The sequence below is a fragment of the Schistocerca piceifrons genome, chromosome X (genome assembly GCF_021461385.2).
Source record: "Schistocerca piceifrons isolate TAMUIC-IGC-003096 chromosome X, iqSchPice1.1, whole genome shotgun sequence".
In the NCBI taxonomy this organism is placed as follows: Eukaryota; Metazoa; Arthropoda; class Insecta; order Orthoptera; family Acrididae; genus Schistocerca; species Schistocerca piceifrons.
The window spans coordinates 390,495,172-390,510,830 of record NC_060149.1 but is presented as its reverse complement, the minus strand read 5'-3'; the positions used below and the strand labels follow the sequence as shown (position 1 = coordinate 390,510,830).

Below are 15,659 nucleotides of genomic sequence, written 5' to 3'. Positions count from 1 at the left end.
TTAATTCCATTAATTAAATTATTCAAAAATAAAAATAGTTATTATTGCCCATATAGTGTACTAAACACTTATTTATCTTCACATATTCCTCTCCAGTGCTCTATAAATCGCTTCACACTTTTCTGTTATTGTTTTGGTTAATGTGCAATGTGATATTCGAGTCTGTACTGCAAACCAGAGTAGCTCTTGCCTGTACTGAGAAAGCACAGTGTCACAGTTTGCCTGTCTTCTGCACATAGAACATTTTTCAAAAGAGTATTCTGTTTTGTAATGTGAGAAGCCACTTCACAGAACAAATACTGAAATACACTCTCATCGATTCGTAAATAAGTTATATGTAAGACTTGACGCCCTCCACTTGCAGCTCTCGTAAAAAAAATTTGCTGAATATTTTTAGTATCTCCACGTAATACCTATGGCTTCATCCAAGAACGTTTCCTTCTTTTTAGTCGCTATTGTTCCAAATACGCATACAATGCAACTGCATCGCATAATAACAAGTTGTTGTCCACCATCTTGAAATTTGACGAAACATGAGACGACAGTGTAATATCCCTTTTTAGCACCACGTCAAAGAACTTTGTCGAGGAAATTTCCTTAATATTTCATCATATTTCTTTGTCAAAGAACGACAGTGTAATATCCCTTTTTAGCACCACGTCAAAGAACTTTGTCGAGGAAATTTCCTTAATATTTCATCATATTTCTTTGTCAAAGAATATATCCCTTTTTAGCACCACGTCAAAGAACTTTGTCGAGGAAATTTCCTTAATATTTCATCATATTTCTTTGTCAAAGAAATATGATAGTGTAACACAGGCCTTAGAGAAATACATACAAAAATTCCACAGTTAATTGGCATGAAGGGAAGGAAACAGATAGGAACCCTCACTATTGCAGAGGAGGGAAGTCTAGTGACGATCATCACGTGCATGAGTGTAGGCGGCAACTTCGTGCCTCCGATGCCGATTTTTCCATACATCAATTGGACAGACAGATTGATGAAAGGTGCACCTCCTGAAGCTGTTAGGAAATGTCATCCTTCAGGCTGGGTACATTTCTGTCTATTCGCTGAATGGTTTACCCACTTCATTAAACATACAAAATCACAGCTGAATCCCAAGTCTTATTCACACCAGGAATTCAAATGTCATAATAAAAGCAAAAGATAATCTTGTGACCATTCTCTGCTTTCCACCTCATACTACACAGACTACAGCCCCTCCATGGGACTTCTATGGGCCCACTAAAGACAGACTACAGTGAAGAGATTAGGCAGGCACTAAGAACAGGCGGTATGGACACCTATGATATTAAGGTGAAGTTCGAAAAGACATACCTCGAGTCCAAAACGGTGCAGTAGCAGTCAGTGGATTCAAATGCACCGGCATTTGTCCACTAAACAGAGATGCTTTCACAGAAGCTGATTTTATTGCAGCTGAACTTGAGGCAGAACAGGTTGCTAACAGCGGTGGAGCAATTTGTGATGATGAAGATGATGACCTAAAAACTTCTGGGACAGACACCAGAGATGATTCGAAGGAGTAGGGGGCGAACGGAAGAGCATACAGTAGTTCCATCAACATCTGTAGGTTATATCAAGCCACAACACATCTCTCCTGTCTCAAGTTCAGAAAAAAAGACATCAGGCCGATGTCGGAAAGCACTTTCGGCTACTGTACTGACCAGTTCGCACTGTAAAAACTCACTGAAGTGTTCCATAGACAAGAAACAAAAAACGTTGACACTGGGAAACTAAGGCTGTTCTCCACAACAAAAAGAAATGAGGACGAAAGTTCTAGCAAGGAAGAGGAAATAGAACTATCTTCTCATAGTTCAAACCTGATGGAATCTGTTAGGAAAGAAGTTCCTGAAAACGATGGTCCAGACTGTCTGTTTTGTGGTGAAGCATTTAAAAATCGAAAAATCTGGAGAACTTTGGGTTCAGTGTGCCATGTGTCAGGAATGGGCACATATGCCGTGCAGTGGGTGTGAGAGTGACCCCATTTCAAAATGCTCATAATTTACAGTAATCTAAAAAATTAATTATTTAATATGTTCATTTTTCATCAAAATCATTACTGTTTCTTTATAATAAATATATAAACCAACACAGGTCACATTTTTGACAGAAAAGTCACATTTTAAATTCAGTATTTTGCTTTAAACAAAAAACTGTTCCATATTACCACCATGTCTTACTGTTTCATTTTAGATGTGTAATAGAGCCAAATGTTTAGATGTTTATAGGTTATACTTGGTGCATCCGGTGGGACAGGACCGTAGCATGAAGTTACAGGTGGGCAGTTTGTATGCTGCACGGCGCACGTTCGGAATGTATGATACTTCTCCCCATCATTATAAGCAGCAGCAGCAGCAGCAGCAGTAATCTGACATCAATTACTGGGTAAAGGCCTCCTCTAGACTTTTGTACTTATTAGTCTTCAGCCGGATATGAAAGTAGCTAGGATGATTGCAGGTACTAGTAGATGGGAACAATGGCAGGAGGGTGTCCACAATGAGGAAATCAAAGAAAAACTGGGAATGAACTCTATAGATGTAGCAGTCAGGGCGAACAGGCTTAGATGGTGGGGTCATGTTACACGCATGGGAGAAACAAGGTTACCCAAGAGACTCATGGGTTCAGCAGTAGAGAGTAGGAGGAGTCGGGGCAGACCAAGCAGAAGGTACCTGGATTCGGTTAAGAATGATTTTGAAGTAATAGGTTTAACATCAGAAGAGGCACCAATGTTAGCACTGAATAGGGGATCATGGAGGAATTTTATAAGGGGGGCTATGCTCCAGACTGAACGCTGAAAGGCATAATCAGTCTTAAATGATGATGATGATGATAGTCTTCAGCTGTACATATCCATGTGACTCATGCATATTATCTAATGCCATCTAAACACCTATCATTAATTTTCATCCGTAGTCATGTCGGCTTAAGAAGACCCTTGTCAATTGCAGTGGGCTGGAGTCGGCAGCTTCGTGCGCCTACCTCAGTCAATCACGTAATGCGATTTTCTAAACGTCTCTATAGCAACACCTTAGTGATGACAGATCCTTACGGACGGCTACTGTTTTCGCCTGCAGCCGTTTGTGCATCGCAATCGAAACCTGCCAACAGCGCTGTCAGCTATCAGGGATCTGCTTAGCCCGACTCGACTAGAGGTCTTTTCTTATCTCTTGGAGTCCAGCAAAGAATTCCCTTGGTGCACCTACTAGCCATTCACAGGCTACTTGTTGTGTCCGCCTCTGTTTCATTTAAATTATGGTCATAACTACGTCTACAGCTCCAGTCTGCTCTTTGATCGATTTCCTGTTTTTCTTGTCTCTGCTATTATTTCCCAACGTGGATCTCCACGCTCAAAATCCATGTCTGATTGTCACAAGCGAAACCTTGCGGTACAGACGCAGTGTATACTTTACGTTTCAGGACATCAGAAAAATAATTTTGGACATTATTTCACCAAAAGAAGTGCAGGCCATTTTTATTCTTCATTTTATTTCCTTTTCTCTCCATTCAGTGCTTGTCTTCAACTGTCCTGAACATAAAAATTCGTCCACTGTTTGTATGACTTATTTAATAATTTGCATTATTTTCTTTTTAATGTGTTGACTATACATTAGTTTAATCTAATTACAACTGATTTACCACCTTTTTTCCAAAGTTTTCTACTTTGTTCTTAAGTTCGTTGTTGAAGTTTATGTACACTAGAGGCAAATAGAAAAGTGTCATCAGCAAAAAGAAGGTGATTCAGGCGTTTTTCGTTAACACGCATTCCTTCTTCGTTTTCACAGTTTCAAGACGTGGACAGTTCCTCTAGAAGTACTGAAATTAGTAATGGTGTTATGGAATCTGTTTACCTGGGTCCCCTCTCTACCTGAATTCGCCCTATTAGGTCTAATTGAAGCTGTATCACTGACATATGTACGCGTCAGTATACTCACATTCGTTGAGTCAATGCTTTGTGACTCAAGGGCTGAAAATATTAACATCCAAACTATAGTCTGTAGGAATTTCCTCATGAAATTGCGATGGGAAGACGCATAATCAAATACTGAATTGAATGATGTGGTTGAAACTCATATTAGTAATAGAAAGAATGCAAATTATGCAAGGGTGGCCAAAGTTACGCGATTTATTTTGAAGCTGCGTAATCTGTGTGATAGAAGTGAATGGTCGTCATTACCTCAGGCTATTTGAGAACGTTATATTCTAATATCTAGCATGGGTAATGTTGCAAATGTTAAGTGGCTACTCGGGCTATGAATAGTCTGAAATATTTAATACAGTTTATCTTTTAAGCTGTATCGCTAGTCCGAACCTCGAGTCTGTTAGAAATAGCGACCGGAGGCGATAATTCTTGACTGCTTGAGGATAGCTAACACCCGAGACTGCTAAAGCTGATTACAACTTAAACTGCGGTGGTTGCTCAAGGATACCAGTAGACACTGTTGTTTCTGGACGACCCAAAACAGATAAAAGCAGCGTTAATTGCTCATAATGGCAATAATACTAAACACCACATGGGATGAATGTAACACATCTTCCCTTTTTCTGTCCTAGGTAAGCAGTACACACTTAATTTCGGTATGGAGCTGTTTCAACGCCATTGAGCATACTATATGTTGGAAATCTGTTCTTGGATAGTCATGCACTGTTACTCTTGATGCTCAATGCTCAATCATATTGACCTTAGCAATAGCAAAACACATTTTATTGCTTCTTCTGAAAATCTTTATCGGATATGTTTAACATTCCAATGTTTAACTAATGCACTGCTACACTTTGTTATAGACAAAGTCCCTACAGTATTACTGCTGTATTACAATTCGTGTCTAAAAGAAGACTGAAGTATATGTGATGCTCAAATTCGGTTGCATTGTGGGACAAGAGTGGCTGAGGGTTGCAGCAGCGTTCCGATTTTCCTATCTAAGTATTTTTATTTCGTACCCTTACGGGATGCCTGCTGAAATTTTGCAACATGAAAATACAGTTGCATTTTGGTATGCAAATTTTCCAGCTCGTGTAGAGATTCATAGTAAGGTCTGGTCAATATGCTAGCAGTTCTTCAGTGCGAGTATAGACTCTCTGTACAGTGTTTCCGCATTTACTCCTCCAACCTCATATCCGCAACACTGACAGTCCCCTGGTTTGAAAATCTAAGAAGGCGGAAAAACTCCGTTGTCTTTAGTTAGATGTGTTCGAGAATTTAAAATACGCCAATGGTACTGGGATAAAATAGCGCTGTACGCACACAAGTCGAGGTGTACTCCCTCCACCTGTCGTATCCTGTCTTTGCGCACACCTTCACAATTGACTTTCATCGTGAAAGTTGCCTGGTTCGAATCCCTGCGATAGTGCTTCTTATAACTTCCAGCACTGCTTCCGGCATTCTCATATATTTTCACGATTTTTACACTTTCCAGGCATTGCACATGTGTACCACGTCACACCTGCACATTATATTGCCTTACTGCAGGGTTTGAGACCCCTAGATGATAAATTTTTACAGTTTTCACTACTTTAACAGTTTCTGTCTTTTCCAGACTTTGTAACCATTATATAACTGTTTCATTCAAATCATATTGGTTGAGCGAACCAAGTTCGCTAATTAGGTACTTTTCCTTGACTATTTCGCTAATTCCGACTGATTCATTAAGGATGTCACATGTACATCTCCGAACAAACCCGTCAATTTCAAATGCTCAAATGATAGTTTCCTGTGGTTCAGTTATGTTGTTGGTAATTTCGGCGTACAATTAGTTGATAAAATGATATCCACATGTTGATGCGAGAGATTCCACCAGCCTTGCCCAGAGCTGGATGACCCAAAACACCACGACTCACGAACAGATCACCATCAACAGTGTTACATGCTCTTACCCTTACCCCATGAGTCTCAGCAGGGCAGGGAGGGGAGGGAGGGAGGATGTTGTTTCATCTTAGACACTCAGGTTATGTATGCTGATAATGGGGAACTATACTCTACCACCACTTTTCCTCTGACTGGCAGAAAGTTGGCAATGAATTTTTTTTTCCACCTCCAGGTTTCGAACCGATGGCACCGAACGAGATGGTGCAGTGGTTATGCTCCGATTAAAATTACTTTTTGACTGACATTTCAGCGATCCGAGTGGCGGGGGCCAGCCGCCAAGCAATCGTAACTCTTTCTCTAACGCCACATGCTCGCTGTGTTGTCTATTTTGTAGGTATGTGCAGAGCCTTGTGAATTGCCTCTGGCTGCACGCAGGCAACACTGCCGCCCACCACTGTAATCTGTCAATCACAAACTAATTTCAAATGCGGTATAGCACACTGGGCTCACATTCAGGAGGACGACTGTTCAAAACATCGTCTGGCCATCCAGACCTAGGATTTCCATTATTTTGCTAAATCGCTTAAAGTGAATCTTGCGAAAAGGGCACGGCCGATTTCCTTCCCAATTCTTCCCAAGTGATGTTACAGGCTCAACTGCAATCTCTCTCTGGAACCGAGCGCCACCACAAAAGCTTGCATTAGTGATCTCAGCTACGGTGAGGGGTATCTGACCCCAAAACTAACCGCAAAACCATGAATTGAGCTAACGCTCTTTGCTTTGCAGTCCGCCGCCAAATTCGGAGCAGACGCTGAGGGGAAAGAAATTGAGTGCAACATTTTGCAGAAAAGATATTGAAATGCAGCTGATGTGTCTGGACAGCGCTGCATTTATATGCATGTATTAACTAACTGATTATACAGAGTTGCCAGTCTTATGCTAAAATAAAATTACCACATGATTCGCGGAACATTTTTTCCAATATTTATTCCAAATTTGTGTGAGATTCCTAAAAGGTGTAAAAAAAAGTTCAAATGTGTGTGAAATCTTATGGGACTTAACTGCTAAGGTCATCAGTCCCTAAGCTTACACACTACATAATCTAAATTATCCTAAGGACAAACACACACACCCATGCCCGAGGGAGGACTCGAACCTTCGCCGGGACCATCCGCACAGTCCATGACTGCAGCGCCTAAGACGCTCGGCTAATCCCGCGCGGCTAAAAGGTTTTAAAGATTTATACTTTGTCGCCAACCAAGCCCCTTGTTATCATGAATGTCAACAGTCCCACCAACGCCCCCGAAATCTATGGATTCAACGCTAATATCGTTCGTTTTCTATTATTTTTACATGTCACGCACTTCAAAGTTGCACTTCACCCCTGGGAGTGCTGGCGGGTCCTTAGCACAGCTTTTTATTTCAGATAATTAGTCATATACTTACCAAGTTTCGCTAAAATTGCCCCAGGATTTCCAGAGCTGTGTTGGAGCGCGCACACATACAATACGAGGGAGACTCGTTTAACCAACCCTCATCATTTCGGAGCTCTGGTTCATACGGATCGACTTTATTTTTTCCATGTATCACCTGTACAGTATCTGATATTCTGGAGATAAGGTCAGCAATAATCGCGGACTGCAATCATTAAATTTAAATTGAGTGAGTTGTAAGGCGCTGGTTAAGAAGTTACCATTTAAGTGTGCAGCAAGGGAGAGAGTTCTACCTAGGAATATTACACCGAATAATACATGACATTTCCTGGTCGGTGTTTCAATCTAGTAACGGATTTCAGAATCACATGAAGGAATTCGCACCAGAGACTGCAATACACAGTTTCTGGCATTTTCTGTTGATTTGGTTGATGTTAGACTTGGGGTTGTGTTTTGTGTGATATTTGTGAATATTTTGAGTTCTACACATGTAAGTGCTGTATAATACGATAAAGTTCTTTGGAAGATACTCTTAATTCTTCGGTTACAGAATTTTACATCTTTTTAAAATTAGTTAAATAATTTGTGGACAGTTAGGCCAAACTTCGCCGGTCGTGCACCATCTTGTACCTTGAAACGCAAGGTATTTTACTATGCAACATGTGATATCTGGAAATGAACTCAGTTTCTTTAATTTCTCAACAATGTTATCTGTCTTGGAAATGAAAATTTGTTTTGGTTTTCCAATAACTTCTATTTCAAAATGTGTTTAACTTGTAACCGGTTTTTGATAATATTTCTACTTAATTTGATGTCACTTAGTGATTGTTGTTAAGCAGTAGAGTAATTACGTAGCATATATGCTATTAAAGCTATTAAATACAATGCAGACAAGATTTTCACGACTGAAACTCACTTAAATTTGATCCGAGGTACATGGCCATATTGTACCTTGAAAAACATCTTCACATTTTGAAAAAAAACTTACTATTCTGGAATAATTTTTACAACTGCAGAAGAAGCCTACAGTACTAAAAAAGTGAATGCCATAATTTAAAAATTGAATCAGAAAATATTTTAAACTTCTATTAGAGGGCTGAGTAGAGGCGAAAATCTGAAATGTGTTCCAAGGTACAAGACCTCCACCTACCGTATTGTCCCCGCTGGTTTTGCGAGTATAAAATGCTATCGCAGAGCATGGAGGTGGTTGTATCCACGAAAAAAAAGTTGCACCTACTGCAACGATATTGAAGGAAAACGATATCGCTGAAGTATTTGCAAACTTTCCCGACTGCTCAGACATGGGTGTTAATCACGAAAATGACTAACTGCGAAATGACGACGATAAGATTTCTGATTACGAAATTATCGTCATTTGTTCCTCTGCACACTTTGGCGATAGTGATGAGTGATTAAGTTTACTAAGTTGGTGTCTAGTGTAAAGACATTATGACACATACTGAGGCCACAACGCAGCTGGACAAAATAGTGGCTTATTTGGGACGCTAGGCGGAAAGGACTTCGATCGAAAAATTGCTGGCGAAACACCTTCATGACCTTGCTGCCCCTGAACGACGTAGGATCTGGCTTAAGAGAAGCAAACTGATTATTTTAGGATATAAAAAACTATATTTTTTCAATATTTGGACAGAACTTTCGTGTAAATGGCGTGTAATTTGAGTGTTTGTACGAAAATAATTATAACGCGTGTTTTGTGGCATCTAACCCATGCCATTCTAACTTTCTGAATTTCCGGTTTATCCAGATTTTTATAGTCCGAATGACTCAAGATTCCTCCTACTCCGGATAAATGAGGTTCCACTGTACATCCATTTATATATAGAGATTTATATTGTTAGCAGTCCTCATCTACAAAATGGTATCGACTTTATTTACAGAGTTTATAAAAACTACAATGATGGAGTACACTTTTGTCTTATTTTAACAGTACAGGGACAGCTACATGAATATGAGATACGACAGACAGGACTAGACAACAAAATGTAAAATGAGAAATTCATAAATTAGTAATTATTAACACTTATTTTCACATATATCTGTTACTGTCAAAACAGTGATAACTAATGTTTTATCTGCAGTATACTCGTACCAAAATTCATTTGTCTTTTGAATCAACTGGACGCTAGAAAATTACAATATAATACTTAAATATTATTTTATTCTCGTAAACATATGGCAGTAGTCAACGCGAACTAGAAGTAATATCTGTTTTAAAGGCAGTGTCAAGCAGCCTGAAGCTGAAGAGCAGATTACATTGTTTTATGAGATTACTGACGCTGGAAACGACTGACACTCCTGCTTTATCACAGATCTTATCTCAGGGTTTCTGCCTTACAACAGTATTAATTACATTTTGAAGTTCTAAATAAAATATGTAACGTCTCTACATATGCCGTTTTATTGTGTACAGGTATAAGATCACTATTGAAAAATATTCATGAACGGAAAACGATGCAGAATAATTCGAAAAAAAATGACATGTCGATGATACGACAGCTTGAGTGATTAATTGCGATGCAGAAGTTAGCGGAATTACAGCATTCGTAAGAACGTTCGTGATTTATTTGTTAAGTCGACTTCATCAGGAAACTAAATCTTTCCTGGTTGTAAACACAGAAAAAAGCTGCTACTTGCAAGAGAAACTATCACTTTTGTCTCAGTGAATGCTTCTATTAGCTGATCTGTTCCGCATAAAAGTGAAACTATTTGGCATAGCTGTTAATTTCACTCCAATTACGAACACACAGTAAAATCCTTAAACAGCTTCTGCACCGCCTTCTACATGTCTGCGGAGATGACAGGACAGATCAATGAGTACCAACTGAACTGAATTCAATGTGGTGAAATGTGAGGAAACAGTGTTGATGATTTGAATGACATGCAGTTACATGAGACTGTATCTGTGAAGTACACTCGGAAAATACTGGACTCCGCTGCGATGAATAAATTGTGACTAATGGAAAATTATGTGAACATGTGAATGGAACCTGAATTTTCTGCTTTTTTTTTAGTCAGTCAACCCAACCATTACGCTACCTGAACGCGCCTTCAGGCGTGACCCAAATTTTCGTTGTTACTGATGTTTCCACCTATTACTGTAGAAACTACTACCTATGGATTCAGTATTTCTGGCCACATCTGGCCCTTGCCATTACATCTTCACTGATATCATATCCACTGCTTCTATCACTTTCGTCTCAGTGAATTCATTTCCGCTGGTATAAGAGTAAGTCGCGACCCTCCGACACATTAGTCCCCTGATGGCCATATTCCGGTGTAGAGACCCATCTACGTTTTTCCGGAAGTAATAAGAGGAAACATCACTGCCAATGAAAGTTTCAGTCAAGAGTGGAGGCTCGCTCAGATGATGCAATGGTTAGAGAACCTGCTCACAAAAAGGAGGAAATATGGGTTGCAGTACCGGTCTACCACAAACTGTCAGTAGTCACGATATATTCAGATCACTGAGTCGCAGGTCGAAACTTATGCCTAACAAGAAACGATAACGCTTCATACTACTTTTGGCGTTTAGCTATTTGAGATACTTGAAAGACAGAGATCGGTGTATACTGTCACACAACTGGTGACACAACAGTCGTAAACAAACGAATTCAAACGTGTATTAACTGTGAAACATTCTACCCATATGATTCGACTGATTCGTTAAGAAACATCGGATGTGGTCATGAGTGATGCTAGCAGGAACTAGAATGTAGTGGGCTGCATACTATCTAGCAGATTGCTGCCTAAGGCGTGAAAGTCGCTCTTTGTCAACAGCGACGTTTGTAGCTCGTATCTGTGACAACACATCAAAAATGAGACTTTTTACTCGTTATCCGCGCGGCTAGGGGGTCGCCTCCATGGATTTCCGTCATGATTACTTTTGTCTCTCTCCATATCTGTTCGTGGCAGATATCCAACGACGCTACAGATCTTCATAGCTAAAAGCGCCGGCGCCTGCCACTAGCCCACCCCTTCGGCAATAGACGTGACTTTGTCGCTGTCGGACCGTAGGCGCAACGTCTCGCAATGTTGTTTGTTATTCAGTGATCGCTACTGATTATCACGATCGCCAGTGGAGAAGATGTAGCTAGCTGCTGCATAGACAGGCCTTGTCTCCTATGAATGCGATGCTCTGTTCGCTTGGTGGATGGCTGTTTCGGACACGTGTTTCCATCTGCAGTTTATTTTTCTCCAGTATACAAAAAAAAAAAACCTCGGAGATTTCAGAGGGTTAAAGGGGAAACATCAACTGCAGGTGAAAACCTGTGTCCAAACCCGTCATCCAGCAAGGCAACAGAGCATCACATTCATAGGAGACAAGGCCTTTCTGTGCAGCAGCTATCTCCATCCTCTCCACTGGCGATCGTTGCCAGTCGCTATCAATGAATAACAAACAACATTGCGAGACTTCCCACCCACGGTACGTTAGTACACAAAGTCACGTTGTCTGCTGAAGGGGTGGCCTAATGGCAGGCGTCAGCACCTATAACTTCGAAGCTCCATAGAGCCGTTGGGTGACGTTCCTGGACACGGATTCCTATACTCCGTTTGTTGCTCAAAGCAGCCTCTACAAACCCTCGAAGTTTGTTGCAACAATTCTTGGACACCCTTTCTGTTGAGGAAAGAGACAAATAAGTGAACGAAGCACAGCACATTAAACTCTATGGACTCGGATTTAGATTCCAACAGCACATAATTTCTTAACCTGAAGCATGTGAGGAGAAAGAAGTTTTCCTTTGCTGCTTTTTAGTATAATTATTTTCTTTAAAGAAATGCCCTATCTGAATTTCATTGATAGGTTGAATTAAACTCCAAATACTCCATTTAATATTTCAGTACAGTTTTTTACGATGAACTGTCGTCTGTTGAGCTTAGAGATACTTCTAGCTTCGGGGAAACCGAACTATTTCTGGAGCTTGTGAGCGCTGTAACTGGCATTGTGTGCGGGTAGATTTTATTATAAGGAAACCGTTTGCTGCCGAATCACTTTAAAGGAAAACGCAGCTGGTTGCCTGCTATGTGCTCGGCAGTGTCAGTCTTCTGCTAGGATGTGATAAGATGTGTCGTGTGGTGCTCTATGGTTATTACAGGTTTACCTCAGCTCTAATCGTAGTTAATGCAGTACCTGAGTGTGGAAGTGGAAACTTTGCAGGAGGCGCCTCGAACACTGCACTTGCCGGCACTATGCAGGGACTTGGGCGTGATGGTAGCAGAAACTGGAGAGTGTGTTTCATCAGCGCAAGCACTTCCTATAATGTGTGAAATTTAAAGTGTCTGTGTCGAATTAAAATTTACGACGAAGGATAATCGGAAATCTCAGGTCATACACGAACGGATTTTCTCTCTGCCAAGGGATCGTCTTCGGGAATCGTTTCCGTGAGTCTCTTCCTCTTGCGTAGCGGCCTGTCGGAACCGTGCCGTGGTGGCTGTGGCGGTGCTGGAGGTGGCGGAGGCGAAGTCGACGGCGGCGCGGGTGGTGGAGGCGGCGGTGGCGGCGGCGGCGGCGGCGGCGGAGGAGGGGGCGGCGGAGGCGGCGACGTACGGGGCGGAGAGCAGAGGCCGCTGCGTCGGGGGGCAGATTTACGGTCCGGCGCAAACAGCGGCAACGGGATGGGGATGGGGACCGGGATGGGCAGAGGGATGAGCACGGGGTAGGGCACCATGACGGTCACCGGCGGCAGCAGCGGCGGCGGCGGGGGTCCGGGTCGCGGCAGCCCGAAGGCGCGCGTGGGGGGCGGCGGTGGCGGGGGCGGAGGCTCGCCGAACAGCAGCGACTTCGGCGGCGGCGGTGGCTGCGGCTGAGGGAAGGCAGGCCCCAGCAGAGGAGGCGGGGGCGGCGGCGGCCGCGGCGGCAGCACCAGCGGCGGGGGTGGCGACGAGCTCCGCGGCGGCGCGCCGCAGCCAGCCGTCCTCGCGCCGCGGCGAGACCGCCACTGGCGCCGCGGCGTCTTAACCTCCATCTGAGCAGACGGACACACACAAGTGTCACTCGGCGTCTCTCCGTGCAGTCAAACGACATTGCCGTACCATGTGCGAGAAGTTTAAACAGAAAGCACAGATTAAGACCTGGACAGATACGTAGCTTTCTGCCTTCGCCGCTCTGGCAGCCACGGCCATCCGAGGAAGGCCACACTGAGATCAGCCGGCCACAGCGACTGCCGCTGGTGCCTCAGCTGCTACATTGTGAAAGGGGGCAAAAACCACAACAGTATTCAGTTTGTTGGCGTCGTGGAGACTATTTCAAAACGTCACGTAAGATATGTACTTAGCATAATAACGAGTAATTCTGAAGAAGAATGACTAATCTCCGTTCCGAAACTGCCAAACACTCCAGAGAAAACATGATGTTGGGTGTATGATATTAATCTGGTGAGACATTCTGCATTGGACTGGTATCTCATGGAGATTTAACATGGATCCACCCCTCCTCTCACTAACAGCCTTTTTCTATTAAGTACACCTTCAGGCCAGCCATCTGTTAACTATAACATATAGTTAATATTCACAGGAAATCACATATGTCGTTAGAATGTCTTATATCTGATGGGTACGCCAGATAGCTACTGAGAACAGTCAGTAATTCTAGGAAGTCTCCTGTATTACAGGTAAGGGGAAAACCGCTCCATGAACTCTGAACTGCAAACGAACCATGAGATGTCTACAAGCATGTTGATCAGAGTCCTTAAATTCGCACCCACTATGTTCGGAAATAAAACATTGCAAAACACTCAACAAATGTAACGAACTGGGAACAATGTAGCCACAGTGGCAGCGTCTAAATATATCTTGACAGGCAGGAAATTATACTTGTATTTTATGGCTTACAGCCGTTGAGTAGTTATGTTATGCAGGTTATTGGACAAAATCGATTATAACCGGTTTCTTATTTCCAGATAAGGTAAGGACAGTAGTAGCGCAGGGTTCCTACGAGCGTAGATAACGATCTTATCTCAAGGTCACAGATAAGATACGGTGGTATCACAATACTCTTCCAGTGCTAGGCTACATACTAGGGATCCTTATATTGAAGGTCAACTCCTCCCCCCCCCCCCCCCGCCCCCACCTCTCCTCCCTGGGGAATCACTAGCAATTGCTCTCGGTCACTCAGGGGAACCCCTGTCCTACGCATGTACCTTAGGCAATTGGACGAGTTGTATTCAAGGTCATGCCGTAACTCTGTATGGGTCAAGTGCTCTTGTTTAATTTCAGTTGGTGGGAAATACCTCCTATCTCTCAGTCATTGGAAGCACATTAAAATCATGAGAAAACCCTCTGTTTCCCTCCCCCCTCCACTGTACCAGTAAGATTCACCTTCCCATTCCCCTCCAAATCCTTTGGAGCTATTTCAGTTGTGTAGGCCTCTTCATTCGAGGCCTGTAAATCATGCGAAGTTCGGGTTTCTTATAAAGGAATTATTATTAACAGTAATCTATAGTAAAGGGTTTGTAAATAATAACAATGATATAACAAATTAACTAGTGGCGTGCTACTAAGAATTTTTTGCAATACAGTTAGTTAACACTATTGTCTGATTTTTTATTAACAGTTTTTTCTTTTGTTTTTGGTGGCATGTATACAGCAGCTTTTTTACAGTTTTTTGGTGGTTCATTTACAAGGCTATTTGTTTCGCATATAAAATAATTTGCACAGCTAATGTGTATGACGTACATACACTGGTTTATTCAGAGAGATGATAATTTCTTCTGATATACATTACTACTACTATCAGGTAACTAAAAGCTGAAATACTGTGTTTACCATAGATGTTTTTTGTTTGTTCATTCTGTATCCGATATTTACGTTTTAATCATTTTCTTTCTATACACGCCAACGGCCTTGCCGCAGTGTTAACAACGGTACGCATCAGATCACCAAAGTTAAGCGCTGTCAGGCTTGGCTAGCACTTGACTGGGGAACCAACTGGTCTGCTGAGTGCTGTTGGCAAGTGAGGTGTACTCAGCCCTTGTGAGGCAAATTGAGGAGCTACTTGACTGGGAGATAGTGACTCTGGTCTCGTAAACTGACAACGGCCAGGACAGCTATGTGCTGACTACGTGCCCCTCCATATTTGCATTCCGTGACGTCTATGGGCTGAGGATGATACGACGGTCGGTCAGTAGCGTTGGTTCTTCCGAGGCCTATTTAGACGTTTTTCACAGCACTTACATTTTCGTTCTGATCATTCTATATACAATATTTACATTTTAATCAGTGACCAGTCTCTATACATTTTTCTAAGTGAGGACTAGCAGCATCAATTTAAAAAATACCACCTTCCCCCTCCACACACACACAAACACACGCATGCACACATTTGTATTCAGTATTTACAGCCACATAGCGTGGACATGATTTGCAAGCACACATGGCGTGACGG

The 15,659-nt window shown here is 42.2% G+C and overlaps 1 protein-coding gene across 1 annotated transcript in view; it reads right to left on the bottom strand.

Annotated features, from left to right (window-relative positions):
* Positions 1 to 9,187: 9,187 nt before the first annotated feature.
* Positions 9,188 to 15,659, bottom strand: part of LOC124722378 (sine oculis-binding protein homolog) — a 69,819-nt gene continuing 63,347 nt past the window's right edge. Inside the window, exon 4 of the mRNA XM_047247552.1 lies at positions 9,188 to 12,978. Within this exon, the coding sequence (XP_047103508.1) occupies positions 12,604 to 12,978 (375 nt within the window). The 3' untranslated portion in view covers positions 9,188 to 12,603. The remainder of the gene's footprint in view (positions 12,979 to 15,659) is intronic.